This window comes from Scardinius erythrophthalmus (genome assembly GCF_964197995.2).
Source record: "Scardinius erythrophthalmus genome assembly, contig: HAP1_SCAFFOLD_458, whole genome shotgun sequence".
Lineage (NCBI taxonomy): Eukaryota > Metazoa > Chordata > Actinopteri > Cypriniformes > Leuciscidae > Scardinius > Scardinius erythrophthalmus.
This window is the reverse complement of record NW_028296157.1, coordinates 18,002-37,742: the sequence shown is the minus strand read 5'-3', so window position 1 is coordinate 37,742 and position 19,741 is coordinate 18,002. Positions and strand designations below refer to the sequence as shown.

General features: G+C 35.7%; 2 protein-coding genes across 3 annotated transcripts; both read left to right on the top strand.

Annotated features, from left to right (window-relative positions):
- Positions 1 to 842: 842 nt before the first annotated feature.
- LOC308686576 (protein FAM167A-like) lies at positions 843 to 3,712 on the top strand. Of its 2 annotated transcripts, XM_081395007.1 has the most exons (3): positions 843 to 959; positions 1,084 to 1,751; positions 2,820 to 3,712. In XM_081395007.1, exons 2-3 carry the CDS (start codon positions 1,365 to 1,367, stop codon positions 3,078 to 3,080), a joined length of 648 nt encoding a protein of 215 aa, XP_081251133.1. In that variant the 5' UTR covers positions 843 to 959; positions 1,084 to 1,364; the 3' UTR covers positions 3,081 to 3,712. The 2 variants fall into 2 exon arrangements, with proteins under 2 accessions (XP_081251133.1, XP_081251134.1); XM_081395008.1 differs by lacking the exon at positions 843 to 959 and having other exon boundaries at positions 1,026 to 1,751.
- A 1,936-nt stretch (positions 3,713 to 5,648) lies between these two features.
- LOC308686578 (ras-related protein Rab-39B-like) lies at positions 5,649 to 8,850 on the top strand (the record flags this gene model as incomplete). Its single annotated transcript, XM_081395009.1, has 2 exons — positions 5,649 to 5,895; positions 8,427 to 8,850. Exons 1-2 carry the CDS (start codon positions 5,675 to 5,677, stop codon positions 8,848 to 8,850), a joined length of 645 nt encoding a protein of 214 aa, XP_081251135.1. The 5' UTR covers positions 5,649 to 5,674.
- Between the last annotated feature and the right edge of the window lie 10,891 nt (positions 8,851 to 19,741).

The following is a 19,741-nucleotide window of genomic DNA, read 5'->3' as shown; positions in this document are numbered from 1 at the left end:
GTGTTTTGCTTGTATTGAATGTAGGTTTAAAGATGCACTAGTTCTCAACACCTAAGAGAAATGCCAGTGGAAAATAAGAAGCAGTTGATTTGTGAGTAAAGCGATCACTTTTATTCTCTAAAGTCAAAATAAAACTGAACACCTCAAAATTGCAATAAATCAAGGTTAACAGAACAGCCTCTTAAACGTCTACAAACACTCAAGTCTCAGTTAAGCTCAAGTGCTCAAAAAGGGCTTAAATATATCAATATAATTCAAAAATCTCTCTTCAATATAACAATTAAATAAAATAATGTTAGGTAAAATTAAAGTCAAAGCCTTCTTGCATTACATGCTGGTTTCGGCCTCATCAGTGGCTGTGGTCATGTCCTCATCTCATATATAAAACACCTGTGATTCACAACTACCTGCTAATAATGCACTCGTTCACTTAAAGGAGCCTTGTTGACAAGTTTGGGTGAGTGAGGGCAAAACGCACAAGATATAGTACCTTCAATGCCCTGAAGATGGCAATATCACTTCTTTTTTGGCAGAAATAAACTGCTGCAGAAAGTTAAGTGCCATGCAAAATGTGACCAGTATTTGCTTTAATCTTCAGAAACGTATTGGAGTAAAGAGTACAGATACTTATTCAAAAATGTAGTCAACTTAAGAGTACAAGCTGTTAATATCCTTGATACTCAGTCAAACTACAAAGCAGCCAAAAATATACTCAAGTATCGACACTGATTACATTTACTCAAATACTTTACACAACTGTTTGTTTCTAAGATATATCGACCCATTTTCTTGGTGTCTGTTTGCTTTCTCTGATCCAGGATTAGTGCTTGTCATTTCTCAAGTCGATGATGAATCAAGAACAATGTTTCAAGGAAGTAGATATTATGAAAGAAGACTAACAAGTAAAACAAGTGTGAGTGAACTTGTTGATAAACTGTCCTCATTACAGAACTGCACAGGTATGTTTCTTTTACAAGACGATTTGTAGATTATAAGATAGTTTATCACATTTAAGCATAGAGGTAGATTTCAGTATTCACTTTTTGCATGGTATGATGAATTTGTGTTTCTATTATATTTCAGATCATAATCATAATTTCAAGGACTGAAACATCTGCAGTTCTTGTTTGGAGAGCCTCTAGAAAGCTGCATCGACACCATTTTTTAAACATATCGTCTTTATAATAAATCATATGTGTGTGTTATGCAAGTTCTCTGAAACAAAAGATTTTTGCAGTTTTGAACTTCCATGAAATCTGTGCATATTTTGGCTTTAAATCCGGGACTATTGCTGGAGCCATCCAGGTCTCTTGAACAATCCAACAGTGATGTTGGTCTGCCAACTTTTCCCACTTTTCCAGTGAATGATTTTTAGTTTCCCTGCAAGTGTAGAGGAAATGTCCCTCAAGCCAATGGCAGTGCCACATGCAGATGAGCCCTTAAGAAGCCCAGAAAGCCTTGCTGCAGCGCAGGACGACCACCTCTCCAGTTTGAAGGCTTTGACTGAGAAGCTGAAGCTCGAGACCAGAAAGCCGTCTTCCCTGGACTGGAGAGCTCAGCTGGAGGAGATGCTCGCCCAGAGCCACAGAGTCTCAGAGACACCGGGTAACAAACAAAAAACATCAGGTTCTCTTAAGTGGGCCAAGCCGTCACTGGAAGCTGGTGTGATCCGTGAAGGGAGGCAACCATCAGGGAACAGACTGGGATTTGGAAGTATAGACCAAGCATTGGAGTGGCTCAAGAAAGAGCTGGTGAGTTTTTCACCTTGGTTTCTGTTTAAATGAATTAGAAACGAGTAAATAAAACTGCTTTGTTGTATTTGTGGAAGGAAAAAAAACATATTAAACAATATATAAACATATAAAACAAATACATAAAAGTGTGTGTATATACAGTACATTATCAGTCAAAAGTTAATTGAGAAGTCTCTTCTGCTCACCAAGGTTTACATATATTTGATCAAAAATAAAGTGGAACAGTAGTATTGTGAAATATTACAATTCAACTGAACTGTTTTCTATCTGAATATATTTTAAAGTATAATTTATTCTTAATGGCAAAGCTGAAATTTCCACATCATTACTCCAGTCTTCAGTGTCACATGATCCTTCAGAAATCATTCTAATATGCTGATTTTCTGCTGAAGAAACATTTATGATTATTATCAATGTTGAAACCAGTTGTGCTGTGGAAAAGATGATACATTTTTTCAGGATTCTTTGATAAATAGAAAGTTCAAAAGAACATTGATTTGAAATAGAAAAAAAAAATGTTAACAATGCCTTTACTGCCACTTTAATGTAAATAATCAATTTAATGTCCATATATATATATATATATATATATATATATATATATATATATATATATATATATATATATATACTCAAAAAAAATTAAGCAGCACAATAAAAAAAATTCTTGAGCACCAAATCAGCAATTCAAAGGACATTTTTAATTTATACATATCATAAATCTGAAGCATTCTTTTTGATTGACTGTTTTCACAACTTTTATTTCCATTGCTGTTAGTCCGATTAATCAGTTTGGTGAGGGAATCACTGATTTATAGACTTTTGTTGCCACCAACTGTTGTAAACAATGTAAAGATCAATACAGATCTGCTGTACCGCAGAAACAAACTTTGTTGCATTATTTTCCTGTAATCTCTGTAAAGCTGCTTTGAAACAATCTGTATTGTAAAAAGCACTATATAAATAAAGGTGACTTGACTTAAAGCACCAGGGAAAGTTTAAACAGTGTTTCTCTAATGTATATTCAAGCTTCAGTAACTGTTTACCTTTTTTATCCCTTTGCAGGCAGAGATGCGTTTACAGGACCAGCAGCTCGCACGTCAGCTAATGCACCTGCGCACTGATATTAACAACCAGAGAATCGTGCAGACGTGCAGCCAACATCGCAAGATGCTGAACGATGCCACGTTTGAGCTGGAGGAGCGAGACGACATGTCAGATTTATGTGACGTTCCCATGTCTCCTGGATTAGGCCTGTCCTCGACACTCAAGGTCATCGGGGTCACCAAGATGAACATCAACTCTCGGCGGTTCTCCCTGTGCTAACAGCAGGACACGGGACTGTCTTAAAGGGGTCATGGCATGGAATTGAGGTTCACTTATAATGTTAATTTTTTAGGCACAAAAAAAATATATTTTCAACCTTCGTTCTGACCTTTTAAGGGACGGCTACTTTAAGGCTTTTCAGTAAACGCCCACTGTTATGATTGGCTAACGTCATTGCATAGGAAACCGTATCAACGCCCACTCGCTATTGCACACGAGTAAGCGTTTTAAAAACATTATCCATATAAAACCGTCATTTACAGAAAGCATTATTAAATAATTTACTTACGGTTTGTGATGCAGCTGTGGTCAGATCCTTTACAGTTGGCTGCTTCATCTTTTAACAAGTTTCTTTGCAAACTCCATTACACTGTACCTCGTTTACCAAACAATCTGCAGTCAAATGCTCCGAACAAACATATAATCAGGGCTTGACATTAACTTTTTTGCTCACCAGCCACAGTGGCTTTTGGTTTTCCAGTTACTAGCCACTCAGCATTTTCACTGGTTGCAATTTTGACATTGATAACATTGGGAAAAACTGCCATATAGATATTTTGAATATCATCTCGTAATTTGGCAGCAGATACATTAGGCTGCTGTCACTTTAAAGGTGGTATCAGTGATTTCAGGCCCAAAAATATTTTTATCACATTCATCTAATCTTTCCTAACGATCCGCTAGCTTGCCCGCCCCATAAGCATGCCGTCAAAAAAACGCGTCTCTGTAGGCAGCCTAGGCTCTGAGATCTGCACACAAAAACAAATGGTTTAGGCAAACACTCAAGTCAAAACCAAAACAAATAGTTTTCCAACCAATCACCGACAGGGGGAGGGTGTTGTGAGGTTTTGAGCCAGCTTTTTCTTCAGCTTTGACTTCGCATGCAGCTGTGCACGAGCACAAAACCTCACAACACCCTCCCCCTGTCGGGGGGATTGGTTGGAACACTATTTGTTTTGGTTTTGATTGTTTGGCTAAACCATTTGTTTTTGTGCGCAGATCTCAGAGCCTAGGCTGCCTACAGAGACGCGTTTTTTTGACGGCATGCTTATGGGGCGGGCAGCTAGCGGATCGTTAGGAAAGATTAGATGAATGTGATAAAAATATTTTTGGGCCTGAAATCACTGATACCACCTTTAAGACCTGACGCACAGATCCATTATACTGTTACACGTGCGTTTTCTTTCTCAACTGTTTACGTTCACTTAAAACATCTCATCAACTCGCTGTCAGAGAGATGAGAGAGCGAGAAAGAGACGCTGGTATCGTGTATATATTCTGCGGAAAATGATTATTGGAAGCATTTCAGATAATTCAGTATCGGTATCTATCGAAAAATCTATTTTTTTGACAACACTACATTGCACTAGTTTATTTCAGATGCTTTTTATAAAAGACTATAAAATGTGTATATTATATATAAAATTCAACCCGCCAAAGTGGTTAGGTTGACTGCGTTACACGCCACTGCTGAGATCCACCCACATTTGGCGAGTTGGCGGGTGTTGATGTCAAGCCCTGCATATAATCCTCTGAGGCAATCTGGTACGCCATTAAAAATAAACCATTTGCTTGTTCCTGACACTGGTATCCTTCTGAAGTCTCTGCAGATATGAGCAAATGAGCTGTTTAAACACGAACGTTCCTCTACGCTTCAATTTACTCTGGTGCGATGATGCAAAAATATTTGTTGATGTTTTGCTCTGGATGCAGGCATATGTAAATTTTTGCAGCTTGATTAAATAAGTGCTTTGTTTATAATGAGGAGGATATTTTAAGCTATTAAAGTTGCAGGGTGTTTTAATGGTAAAAAGATCTCTTATATGTCAAAAGATCAACGCAAATTCGATTTTTCATGTTATGACACCTTTAAGTGAACAATTGTGAGTGTTTTTATATATTATAGAACATTATTAGGACAAAGGTATTTTTAAAATGTTTAAAATGTTTTTATTGCCTTGCAGCCAACATGAAAAACTTTTTCAAGTTGACTTTAAAAACATCTTAATCATGTGTATAGTTATAATTTGTGTTTGATATTATGACATACTCCTAAGAATTTTTGGGAAAACGCAGATTTTAAATCTACAAAACAGAAAAATTTGTTCAAAACAGAAATCAACTTAGTGAGTTTATGCTTAAAACAAGAAAAAAAATGTCAATGGGGTCAGAAAAATAAACTTAATTCAAAGGGAAAACAAGATTATTTTTCTTACCCCGTTTGAGAATTTTCTTCAGAAAGCAAGACTTAATATCATGTCAGTTTGCTTCTCAAATAAAGATGTCTTGATTTAAGAATGTTTAGTAAGACAATCTTTTTTGCTGTGTACATATCAAATTCTCTCACTGATAAACGGTATCTTATTGTGCAACAGTATGAGATTTCAGTTTGTAATGCCACGTTTTCACAGGCCACCATTGTTGTGAAATAGGTGTGTATCTATTATACTTCAAACCTCTCCCTCTTTGTGCTTTTTAACCTGTTTGTTCAGTCACCAGAGGGCAAGGCCTATAGTAAAGACTTATAGTAAAGAGTTTTAGCACTAGTTCTAACACTAACAGAGCTGCTTGTCATCGTAACAAAGCCATTCACAATGCAAGAAACAATACCGTGGAACTTGAGATTTGGGATAGTTATTCTTGGAGACTCAGCTGTAGGGAAATCGTCTCTTCTGCATCGCTTCACTGAAGGAACATTTGATGAATCCTCTCAGTCTCCTCTGGGAATTGATTTTAAGGTGCATAACATGAACTTTGACCCTGATGTTGTGATCAAACTCCTTCTGTGGGACACTGCGGGCCAGGAAAGATTTCGGTGAGTTGTTGTCAACTAAACGCACCCAATATTATACAGGAATAGTTAAAACTGATGGTACTCTGTGCTTTTTGTTCTTACTCTGTTGATTTCTGCTCACTAATTAATTTTCTTTTTTTAAAGGGGTGGTATAATGCCCTTTTCACAAGATATAAAATAAGTCTCTGATGTCCCCAGAGTGTGTATGTGAAGTTTTAGCTCAAAATACCCAACAGATATTTTTATATATCATGTTAAAATTGTCAATTTTTGAGGGTGAGCAAAAACGCACCGTTTTGTGTCTGTTCCTTTAAATGCAAATGAGCTGCTGCTCCCGGCGCAGAGGGCGGAGCTTCAAGAGCTTGTGTCCTTTTACCTCACACAAACATGCACTAAACATTTTAAAAACTTTTAGCCTTTTATGTTCAAACCAGATTCAGACAATGATGGAGAGACTCAAGAAGTGACAATATGTAGAATGCAATAGGATGTTTCTGAATGATTAGTTGATGAATTTATGTGCTTATGTGTAGTTATCTTCTAGTCATTGATTAGCATATTCTGTCTTGATAATCTATAAATCGTGTTACAAGGACGGGGTTTGTGATGTCACTAACCTGGGAGGAATGTTGTGTAGTCCCTATCAGCCGTTTGTTGTAGTCCTTAAAAAGTGATTTCTTTAAAAGCAAATATCTCCCATTGCTTTGAACTTTGAGCATTGTAACTTTGCAGATGTTGTTTATGCTCAAACAGCAACATTACACACTAACTAAAGTTAGAAATGTGAAATCAGAATCAACCACCCCATTAAGACAAGTTTAAAGTTTATGTGAACTCCAATCCTGAAGGTAGAGTAGAAAATAAAGTGTGAACTGTGCACTCCGGACAAGTGTTGGGGGTCACATTATCTGTAATCAGATTACTTTTTTCAAGTAACTAGTAAAGTAATGCATTACTTTAAAATTTACAACAAAATATCTGAGTTACTTTTTCAAATAAGTAACGCTAGTTACTTTGTTTTCCCATGTATTGACCGACAGCTCTCCTGTCCCCATGTTGAGAGAAATCATGTCAATATAATTTGTCAATATATTTTATGACTTCAAATTTTCATGTAACCTCAATGTGAACATTTGTATTAGTATAAACATAGCTAGCTTTATCAAGCTAGTTCAATAAATCCTAACTTGCTGATTAGCTAACATGTTAACAATAGAATGTTATATTGCACTTGCTGTATGAGTGCAGCAAAATAAAGCTTATTACATACTTGATCTCAAACCAAGCACCACTTGTCATCATGATGGTAACTCCAAAAACCAACATTAACAGAAATTCTTCTAAATTAGCATAAAACATTAATCACTAAAATCTCCCACTTAGCATTAACATTAACTTAGCATCCCCCCCCCCCATTTTTTAAAACTCAAAACTATGAAATAGTTCAGTTAACTTAAAATATATCAGTTCTCTGAACTTGAAAGAAAAAGAAAGTGCTAAATACTAATAAAAGTTAATTTGACTGAACTGATTAGTTTAATTTAAGTTTGCCCTACTCAAACCAATTAATTATTTTGAGTGTTAGGGTTTACAGTGTGAATGTTTTTTCTTCGTGGAAGTTTTGTTTTTGGTGAGCTAATAAAATATTAAAACTCAGTCAAATTTTAGTTTAATCTGAAATCAGTATATCTCTTATCTCCATAATCATTTATGTGGGGAAATGCTGTAATAAACTGTATGACTGTATACCGTATCTCTTAAATGTCCGCCTAGTTTGAACTTGCGACTGCTCTCTCCGCGAAATCTTTGCGTTTAAAGACCTAATAAAATATTTCAACTCAGATCAATATTTACTTATGTGGCGGGATACGTGTAATAAGCGAGATAATGTACATCCAGCCGTTTGTTAACTCAGAATAAACCCCCTTCAGGCTGATGCAAGACCTCATCACCCTGTCAGGGGTTTAATCTGAGATAACAACCGGCTGGATGTAGGGCCTACATTATCCCTTACTTACAGTACATTTTATTTTTTTCAATATGAAATTAAAAACTTTCTGCAGCTGCCATTGGAGATATTTACATCTTTTGCTGAAGGATTATGTTAGAAAAACACCCTTCTAACATGTCTGTTGTCATATTTTATCAGAGCAAAAACTCCATCACTGTTCAGCAAAAAACTATTGGCAACACTTAAATTAGCATTTAAGTGTTGCCAATAGTTTTTTGCTGAATTTTTTTTTTTTTTTTTTAAGTTTCAATAAATGGTTTCATAAAAAAAAGTTTTTTTTAACTATTATTACATAAGTCAGGCTTTACATGGTTAAATTATCTATATATTTTTTTCCTACAAATAACTGTGAAAATGTACAATAGTTTGTTGTAGTGAAGACTTTAAAGTTTGTGTCGATGTGGAGACTCAACTATAAAAAAATAAACCCGCCCTGAAAAACCTCTTGAGTTCAAGTGACAACCCTGTCTTCTGTACATTTTAAGAGTTCCTCAACTGAAACAACTTCAACATACATGACTTTGACCATTTTTTGCTGCAGGTCCATCTGTAAGTCTTACATGAGGAATTCTGTGGGCTGCATTCTGATGTTTGATGTCTCACAGCGACAGACGTTTGATCGTGTTTGCAGCTGGCATCAGGAAGTCCTGGACTATGTGAAACCAAACCCCATGTTCTTCTTGCTTGTGGGTCATAAGTGTGACCTGGCTGTGGGACGACAGGTCAGGAAGAGTGAAGGAGAAGCGCTGGCTAAAAAACTCAACATGGTGGCTTATCTTGAAGTGTCTACAAAGGACAATATGAACGTCAGCGAAGCGTTTGAGACCTTGGGCAGAGGGATATATAACCTCTTCCTGAAAGGAAAAATACCCACCCGAAATGACTGGCACGGGTTAGTCGTTGGGGCCCCCATTAAAAAAGAGACACCTGAGACAAAAAAATCTGCCTGCTGCAACTATGGATGAATTTAGTGTGTTTAAGACTTAACTGACCTGAAGTATTTTATTTAAAAATAATGTTTTTTTACATTATTTAACATCGATACTAAAATAGCACTGAACTGCACAAAGGGCTCATATCATGGGGAATACAATTTTACCTAGAATATATCTATCAGAACAAATATCTAAACATGCTGAAATCAAGATACATTTACTAGAGAAGCAAAATGGCATAAGAATCATTTTTTCAGATATTTTTCTTGTTTTAAGCATAAACTTCATTTTGATATATTTTTCAGAAAACAATACTTTATATTTTGCTTAAAGGGATAGTTCACCCGAAAATGACAATTAGCCCATGATTTACTCACCCTGAAGCCATATGACATTCTTCTTTCAGACGAATACAATCAGAGTTATTAAAAAATGTCCTGGCTCTTCCAAGCTTTATAATGGGAGTCAATGGGTATATTTTATTGGAAGTCCATCAAAGCGCATCCATCCATGATAAAAGTGCTCGAAGCGTGCTAGTGTCAGCAAGTGTTACTCTTTTGGCGCAAGTCGACTTGACGTGCTCGAAGCGGCTCTGCGGGGGTTAATAAATGCCTTCTGAAGTGAAGCGATGCGTTTGTGTAAGGAAAATATCCATATTTAAAACTTTATCAACTAAAATAACTAGCTTCCGGCAGACGGCGGTACGCAAGTCGACTTGCGCCAAAAGAGTAACACTTGCTGACACTAGCACGCTTCGAGCACTTTTATCATGGATGGATGCGCTTTGATGGACTTCCCAAAAAATATACCCACTGACTCCCATTATAAAGCTTGGAAAAGCCAGGACATTTTTTTATATAACTCAGATGACTTGAGGGTGAGTAAATCATTGGCTAATTTTCATTTTTGGGTGAACAATCCCTTTAAGCAAAATGAAAACTGTTCTTGGTGCAAAAAAAAATTTGCATAGTGAAAAATAAAATAAAATTCTAAAAATATGACGAGTCCTTTCTGTGAATATGTCACAAGGTTCTGTCTTTGTGCATGTGTGTGTGTGTGTGTGTTTGTGGTTCAGTTTGTGATTTGGAAAGAGGAAATGACAACTACAAACCTGTTCAGAGGAACTAAAACCGACTCCAGTCAGATTTTTATAGTATTTTGGTTTGACAAAACAGCATCAGGTGCAGACATTATCATGTGTTTTCAGCTTTCATTTGCACAGGCGAAAGCATGCTCATAAAACCCCGCACATGGCAATGTTAATGCTTGGTATACTGATGATGGCTTTTCACAAATACTGTTTCCATAGAAAAAGGACTCAAATAATATTGCACCATATGGAGGTCATGATAAACAACTTTAAATTGTACACTGTAAAAAATATTTTCATGATTTGTTTTCACAACATTTTTTCTTTTTCAAATCAACTTTGATTATTTATGTGGTTCAGATAACATAATATTTTGAGTTTCTGTTGATTAAATCAATCTCCTTCATTGTATTAACAATTTTTTATTTTTTTATTAAGGCAACCAGGTTACTTACTTTTTAAAGATAAACCAAAAAAATATATATATTTTTACAGTGTAATAGTTTAATTTCATACAGAACATTTTATCTTTTCACATTAATCAAAATAACAATGACAAATTTGCTTAAATAAAGTTGTTTGTATTTTTATCAGCACTGTTAAGCAGTTCCCCCCTTGAACTGTATTGCAGTTTTTAACTTGCACTAACTCTTTTTATGATGCATTTGCTGATAATAAAACTGATATAGCTATGACTAAATGACCACTGAATGACGGTTTCTCATAGCAAGGTAACTAGGGCCCTCTAGTAGTGGAAAAACAGAACTGCATGCATTTTGCGGAAGAACATTGTTTTGGTTGTGCTTCGGCTGTGACTGTGCGGATGAATATGTTTTTTTTTCTCATTACTAGAGAGAGAGAGAGAGAGAGAGAGAGAGAGAGAGAGAGAGAGAGAGAGAGAGAGAGAGAGAGAGATTTCACTACTGCAACATTCACTACTAGACGGAAAGGATCTCAAGTCGACTAGCTGAAGACATTACTGTAGCATTACCCATTAATAGAACAGTACACTCATAAAATTATTTTGTTGAGGTTAATTAATTAAAATGTGCTAAATGTAATTTACTTAATTCATTTGGGTTAAAACTACATGAATCAATTTTGTTGTCTACTAACTGGGCAGTGGATCTGTAGTTCCCAGCATGCTTTGCAAGGGGACTTACAACAGGGGACATTAGGAGAATAAATGTAAGGAGTAAGTGTTTTTTTTTTTTTTTTTTTTTTGGTGAAGGGAAATATGTTGTAGATTATATTAGTGCTTTATGTGCAGTTATGTTGGACATAGAGGAGTTTCTATTTTTGAATGTTGTGGTTACCATTATGCAGAAGACTGGCACTTGTGATTAGACTGTAGACACTCAGTGATCAATACTAATGTCAATACAGATGACTATCTTTTCTTACTTATTCAATATATAAATCGTGTATAATAATGACGAAACTGCTTGATTGAATGTATGAAAATTAAATCTCATTAAATTAATAAAAAATGTAAAAATGTAAATACAAAAATGTAATACACAAAAGTTAAGTTAAACATACTATAAGAAAATAATATGACCTAAACCAACTAAATTGTGTTGACTCAACTAAACAGATTATTATTTTTTTGATAAACTAAATCAAATTTTGTTAAAACGTTCTTCAATTACAGTTTTTCTCGATTGCTTAAACACTATAACCAGGCTTTTGAACTAAAATTTCAAAACCATAATGCCATTTATCAAAAAGCACACCCATTTCCCTAAACTACAAACACTATTCCCTGTTTTCCCTGACACATGATTGTTGAACTGTCACTGCAAAACTCTACACATAAATCCCTTAATTTCTCATTGCCTACACCATGTTGTCATTTAAAAAGCACTAGCATTCAATATTGTTCACTGAAGTCAGCACAGCTTCAGCTCAGTTAGCACACAATTACCCAAGTGGAAACACTAAGAGTCAAAATTTAACACATCAATCAGATCCTTCAATAGATAGATAAAAGGGCCCGAATCAGTTTATTGAGTTTTGGAACAATGGATCCAGAAAGACATGAAGGAAGAGATCGAGGAGGGATAAGAAGGAGGAGGACGAAGGGCAAGAAGACAAGCAGTGTCAGATGAAATTCAAGCCACTCTAGTTGCCCATGTCTTTATCAATGGTATGACTAATGAGGGAGGCTGGGCTACGAGTAAGGCCAAATTTGAGTCGCTTTACCATCGCCTTGAGAACCTTCAGGGAGGTGTGGTGGCAAACAAAATTCTATCACTGAATAAGAGGCAAACATTTCCAATAGTCTTTGATGAGGTTTATTTTCTTGCAAGAAAAGGCCAGCAGTCGTACAGTCACACAGAGTGGCTGCAGAGTGTAACAGTGAAGAGAGGGCATCCTTTCTCCTTTATAGTCTTGACTCCCAGAATGTTATCTTTCTAGGCCAATGATGGTATTTTCAACTATACGTGGAACATTCTTAGACTTGTTCATCATATTGTATCCTTGAGTGGAGGCCCTCCTGTCACGTACCAACATTCTACCATTCCAATACAATTCCATATTAGAATAAGGTTTGTGTGTGCTCTTTTACTGTCGTATGATGGTCACACACATCTTACTGTAAGTAAATATAAAAACAAATAGAGGAGAGAGTTAAAAAAAAAATAGGGGGGCCCGCAAGTGACATAACTGACCACTTTTGGAAATGTTGTTTTGAATTTATTGCACCAGTGTGTAAGACTATGTTGTTGTGTGTGTGATTTTGAGGGCTTGTGTGTCCTGTCTGAGGGCAAAGTTTGGTTTTTCAGCAAGAGTGAATGGTTTTGAGTGTAGAGCTTCATTTGACCTGTAAATAGGATGTTTGGGGAATTGGGTGAGACGTTATGGATTTGTGTTTACAGTTTTGAGAATACGAGGCATAGTTTCAAGAAATGTGTTTAAGCAATCAAGAAAAACTGTAAATTAAGGATAAATACATTTTTTGAGTGTACTTCCTTGAAAATAAATTCCAGCACAGAGCTACAACCATAATTAAATGAGCTCTGTTAGACATATGGTAATTTATCTGTTCAATAAAAAAACCTTACTCACCTGTTGAGAAATAAAAACACCATCTCCAGGTCACTTTTACAACATTTCAAATCCCTCAGTTCTCACCATCTCCGAAAAGCCAAGCCGATGTTGATTCTTGTTTTATTACGAGCTCTGTCGCGTTCTCTTTTTGTCAGCAGACGCTCCTCTGAGTTGTTTTTTTTCTGCAAAAAGAGTGATTCCCCGGAGGTTGGAGATTTAGCTGATGGTATATTACTGATGGAATATTTACCTTTCTCGCTCATTGTGACAACTAAACTGTACCACTCCCTCACTATAATTTGCGTTAAAGTAGCCTGAGCAGTTTTTCTCTATTTATTTATATGACGAGACACGCACGGGTATGCAAGTACGCAATTTCCAGCGAAAAACCATCCTGCCAGGTCTAAAATATAAACACTTATAATAACACTTATAATAACACGTATAACCCCGCCTCCACTCACTCACACCAGTTCACAGATTCACTCGGTCAACTTACTGAGGTAAACACTGCACAATGGTATCGCTCTTTACAACGTCGGACCCATAACGGTAATTAATATGATTAGCCTTTTGCTTGACTACATTATCAAACAGCTAATAATGTGTTGCTAATTTTACACAAACCTGTTCCTGTTCGCATCTCAGAGTCAGACCGCTGCCTTCTAAAAATCATCAGAAACGCTTTGAACAACTCAGAGCGTCAGTGGAGAAAGGCATATAGTTCATCATAACATCTTAATATACATTATACACCCGCTATATTGATAAATCTACCAGATTTTTCATATCAACAGAAAAAAAGATAACCTTGCTTCACTTGAGACTCCCTTGCTTCACGGCATAGTAATGATATGCTAAAGCCCGCCGGCACGTTGACATGATTGGTTACAAGGAAGTTTGTGACGTCAGAAACACCAGTGATTTCAAACCGTGTTTTTGAGACTGTCTTTGGTTCACTGCAGTTTTAAAGAGAAAATACTCAGCAATGGTGCTGACTTATGAATTAGCACATGGTTTGTCTTAAAGCATAATAAAAACACCACATAAACATATAAACAACATTAAAAACTTGATTTTCACCACAGGGGGACTTTAAGACAGACGATGGAAAAAGGATTGATGATGTGCTGACTCATTTAAATTTTGTTAATTTTGAACAAAAAAGTTACAGTTCCATTTAGGCTAAATTCTGTGTTCAAGTAATAAACTTTAATTGTTTAGAAAGCATATAAAGCAACTGAGCAAGTAGAAAACTAAATACTGTGACAGTTTTCGTTTCAGTCACATTTTATTGTATTAAAATGACAAAGATACAAAATTTAAGCATCTGTCCATGTGTACATTTGTATCTTGTTCATCAGTGGAATCTGTACAATACATATAAGATTTGTATCATTTTCATAACAAAACTTTAGATGTTGCATAACATTTTAAACAACAGAACAGCGATAAAGAGATTTGAACTCATAATGGCATGTATCTAAAAAAAAAAGCAAAAAGAAAAGGCAATGCTTGAAAATCTGGCACATTCCCTTAATCCATAAACACGGTGTAAAAAATAAATATCTGTACATCTCACTGCAGGACACATTTGCCCCTGAGACAACTGTACTCTATTTTATGTGAGTTAAAAAAAAAAACACATGAACTATGCTGTTATTTACCCTGAACTGCCTTGTACACACAATGAACACGGTGTGTATCGGCCAGCTGATGTTAGTCCATTAAAATACAGTTTGAGGTTAAGACTGAGATGTAGGAATATTGCAAAACAAAACAAAAACAGTTATCTTTCAACTCTATTTCAGTTTCAGTATCAGAAGACCTGCGTCAAATTGAAAATAATAAAATTACATCGATTTTGTTTTGCTGGTGATTATTGAAGAGCAGCCATGAAACCAGATACTTTCACCATATGAGACGACGAGGAGTCGAAAACACGGAAAAGAATTCACAATCTGACATGATAAACAAAACAATAAATCATCTAAATTACGAAAACACCAGACAAAATAAGACCTACACCTGATTACAAAAAAGGATGGATAACAAAACGAAATATACCCGAATCTTCATAATACCCTATATGCTGTTAAATCATCAACTATGGCAAACAAACCCATGCAAAATTACACAGACAATTTTTTGTTTTTTTAATATCCTTTTTTTGGGCTTCTCTCTCTTTTTTTTTGAAATATAAAACCGTAAAAGCTACTGAAACACAGACGATTTTTCATATCAAAGATACAGCCAAATGAAACAGTCAGATATCTAAAGCGTAATATACCTTTTCGGATTCCGTACGTTTAGACAACACATCACAAAATTAAAAAATAAATTTATACCTAGATTCTTGAATCCATTTTAACATTCGAATAAACGCAATGACATTAATACAATCCATAGATCCAATCAAAAATAAACTATAATCAGTTTGACAAGTAAAAAACAGCCTTTTCTCTAAAAACATAAACTACAAAACTTTCCAAACACATACTTTAGAATAAAAACCCTGTCCACACAACTAATTTCTAAACTACCTTTCAAGTAAGAGAATATTCTTACAAACACATGGGTAAATACAATCACCCCTTACTGACAAATCAAATGTGGTCAAATGTCTTCTGTACGCACACGTACTTTTGCTTGGGGTCGCCCTGTACAGCTTTGTTAATACATGGTTTAAAAAATATATATTAAAATGTCTTATATTTGGTCTCACAAAAGTGATAAACTGTTTGGCCTTAGAATGTATTTATAATTTCAGTGGTGACAAATTGATTAACAAACTTGAAATCACATTATGAACAAAACCAAACCAACTACATTTTCAAGGAATGTTCCATGTTCAAAACAAGTTGAAGTCCTTCTGACAGCATAAGAAACTCATTAGAAAATGATTTGAATTCACAACAAAAATCATCTGTACAGTAATGCACTTAGAATGGACGTCAATGAGATGAGACATTGCACTGACTAGGGTTGCAAAATTCTGGGAATTTTCAAAGATGGAAACTTTCCATGGGAATTAATGGGAATTTAAGGGAATTAACAGGAATTTATGGGAATAAACGGGAATTTTCAAAGTTGAGGGTTGGCTCTTCATAGGGAACTTAAATATAGTTGAGGAAAGTATATTTTAGCATAATCTTGACTAAAACAAACAGATGCCATTCAAATACACTTGAATATCCATGCCATTCCTCAATGACATGCACATAGCACACTGCTTACAGCAGGGCTACTGAGACCACACCCCCTACTGGCACTGTGCACGCCTCCATCACATGTACAGAAGCCCAAAGCACAAGACTATTGAAGGCACACATTTGAGCCTGTGGACTAAACAAAGTGAAGTAAGTTTTGATGATATTATGGGGAAATATATTTATTAAATGTTAAATTGCAAATATCACATACAAATGTATTCATCTAGTAGATAGCAAGCTGATAAGTTAGATGCTAAATAAGCTAGCATAACTTTATTTACCACATTAGTAGGGCTGGGCGGTATGACGGTATATATCGTTACCGCGGAAGAAAATGTCAACCGTAACAGATTTTTTTATTCCGTGTATACCGCGACATGTAAATAAGTAGGCGTGGTTAACTCACATGCAGCGTGCGTGAGACTGAGACACTGATATTTGTCAAAGAAACATGAAGAAAGACCAAGAGGATCCACAAAAGGAATTATGTTTTCAAAATTAACATGATATTTTCGGGGGGGAAGATGCAGAAGTCAACTAGAGCAGTGCAGCACACTGAAAGTTTAGAGAGACGCACATGCTCGCAACGGGGCTTACTTGACAACAAGTTCATATATCAATATTGTAACGAATAGAAATAACCTTAAATAATGTATCTATCCGTCTTTTATGTGTACAGTTACTTTCAGAGAGGACGCGCAAGCGGTTGCCGTGGTAATGAATATTTCCAAAATTCCCCAGCTTTACTTCCCATGGAAATTTACCGGAAACTTTCCGGAAATTTACCGGAAATTTTCCGCCCCTTTGCAACCCTAGCACTGACTAAATTACACATTGTTTGGAAAGCACAAGACTGCCTGTGTTAACAAGACTATGTCTGAGAAAACTGCTTACTAATCTTGTCTGTGCATATAAGTTTATTTTATTGCGTGGTTATATCTCGCAACATTTACTTTTTTCTCGCAATTGATTGTTTATATCTCACAATTCTGACTTTAAAACTTACAGTAAAGTCCAGTTCTAAGGGAAAAAAAGTCATAATTATGAAATATAAATGCGCAATTGTGAGAAAAAAAGTAAATATTGCAAGATATAAACATTAAAGTCAAGTGAATTTTTTAAAAGAATGTATTCTGTGCCGGAAACAAGCTTCTATTCATAATTGATGCCAGTGTTGGGGGAAGTTACTTTGTAACGTGTTAAAGTATCACCCTAAAAAAGTAACTAATTGCATTGCTTTGTTACTTTTCATAGAAAGTAATACGTTATGTTACTTTTGTGTTCATTTTTCTCACCTGGGATCGTTTGCTTGTTTTTTAATAATACAACAAAAAAAAGTTTTGGCAGATTTTAAGGCCCTTTCACACCAAAAGCTAAATGAATAAGCCTCAGAATGAAGGAAATGCAAATTCAAATCCGCGTCATTTTTGATGAAGCCCCTCTTTTCGAAATACGAATGTGCTGTGATTGGTTAGTTGGCCGAGTGTGTTGTGATTGGCAGCACTTAAGCGGGGAATGCCCCGTCACTTCATAACCGCAAGCTCTACTCAGATGTAAATATTAACAATGGTGTCAAACCAATTTCAAACCATTTCGAGCCCGATTCAGACCCTGACAATGTTAACGAACAAGAGGATTGTGCTGAACGGATTACAAGCACGGATTTCACAGGACGTTTCAGAGTGGCGTGTGTTTTTTTTTTGTGTTTTTTGCACCATTTAATCGATCACAAAATCATGGATAATTTTCCTAAGGGGCGTTGAATAGTCTTACAAAAGCTAAAGTAAACACTACATCAATTCTGTAATGTTAGTTAGCAGGCTAGCGAAGGCAAAGCTTTGCCCTTCAATTACATCATAGCTACCATAGCAACTACATACAGCTTATAATTGGAACTGTTAATAGAAAACACAACTACAAAGTGTTCTATAAGACATACAGTACTTACAAGTTGTGATCCATAAACAACAGATTGTCCCAACAAAATGGGAATAGCTAGATCTTTCAGGAGAAGCTTTTGTGCGTATAGCCTGCCTTGTACTCTCTTCTGGAAGCTGTTCTCTTTAAAATGTGCAGCGCACAGACAAACGTTGAGGTTATAATGTTCAAGAACAGTGTTAAAAATAATTTTAACCTCTCTAAGTTTGTCAGCCTTAGGAGTGTAAAAAACAGAAACAACAACTCTTCCTCTTCTCTAAAGCAGCTCAACATGGCCTCAACCCCTTTGTTGCGTGTTACTGGGGGCGGGGTTTATGTAAATTTTAGGGTTTGTGATGTCACCAGCCCGGGAAGAAGCTTGTTGTAGTCCCTACCAGCCGTTTGTTGTAGTCCTTAAAAAGCGATTTCTGTAAAAGAAAATCTCTCCCTTTACTTTGAACTTTGAGCGTCGTAACTTTGCAGATATTGTTTATGCTCAAACAGCAACATTACACATTAAAAAGTGAAATCATAATTAAGGACCCCTTTAATATTTAATTATTGCAGGTTTGCATAATATTCTGAGTTGGCCTTTCACTATTTTTATTCATTCTGAGCAATACTGAATCTGTTTTTGTGCAAGTGCGATGAGTGCATGCCTGCTCACATTTAGAACTACAATAACCGTCATGTTCACACAACACCTCTGCACCTTAATTATGAAGTGTCAGTCAATAAATGGGAAAATAATATAACTCACCTGAAAAAGTAACTGAGATATTTTGTTGTAATTTAAAAGTAATTCGTTACTTTACTCAAAAAAGTAATCTGATGGTGTAACTTTATGACTGATTTTAAAGCCTCCAGAGTATCTTGCCCCATTGACTTCCATTGTAAATTCATTGTCGTTTTTTACAAACTGAGATGAATTTCAATCATTTTCTTTAATTGACAACTACCACACTTCCTCTCCATAGAGCTTAAATTGTTTTGAACATGTAATTTCTCTTAACATATTCTCTCTTAACATATTTAACGAAGTTTCATGATTTTTGATGCAAAATAAAAATGCAACAAGAAACAGATGCAAATTTATCAAGTGGCATTCCCTGCATGTGTCAACAGCCGGGAGTTTAGATGTGCTTCACTTTCAATACAGACAGATTGATAAACACACAAAACATTCAATTTCACATTCCACAAGGATGCAAACAGCAAAACCTAGGATTCATTAATACATACAACAGAGATGTCTTTTATACACCACACTTTTGACAACAGACAATTCAGACTCCTTCTTGGAATGACTACACTGTCCGAGTTACACGTGTTGCATGAAATAAAAGTCTTATATATTACATTGTGATGTATGTTGAGCTTTTACTGAGTGGAAACGTGAAAACAATAATCCACGTCTTACCAAAGAACCTGAATAATTGTTTGAGGCCATAAGAGAGCTAAAACACTTTATATTCAATATCCAAACATAACCTGTAGTTCTGCTCAACGCTATTTAGATATTACAAACACAATTTATTATTTACGCAAGTCCCAATATAATTCAAAGGCTACCATGAAATCGCAATGTTCATGCACTACAGTATCACACTTCTGTTTGTCGAGGGCAATCGACAATTTAAATAAATAA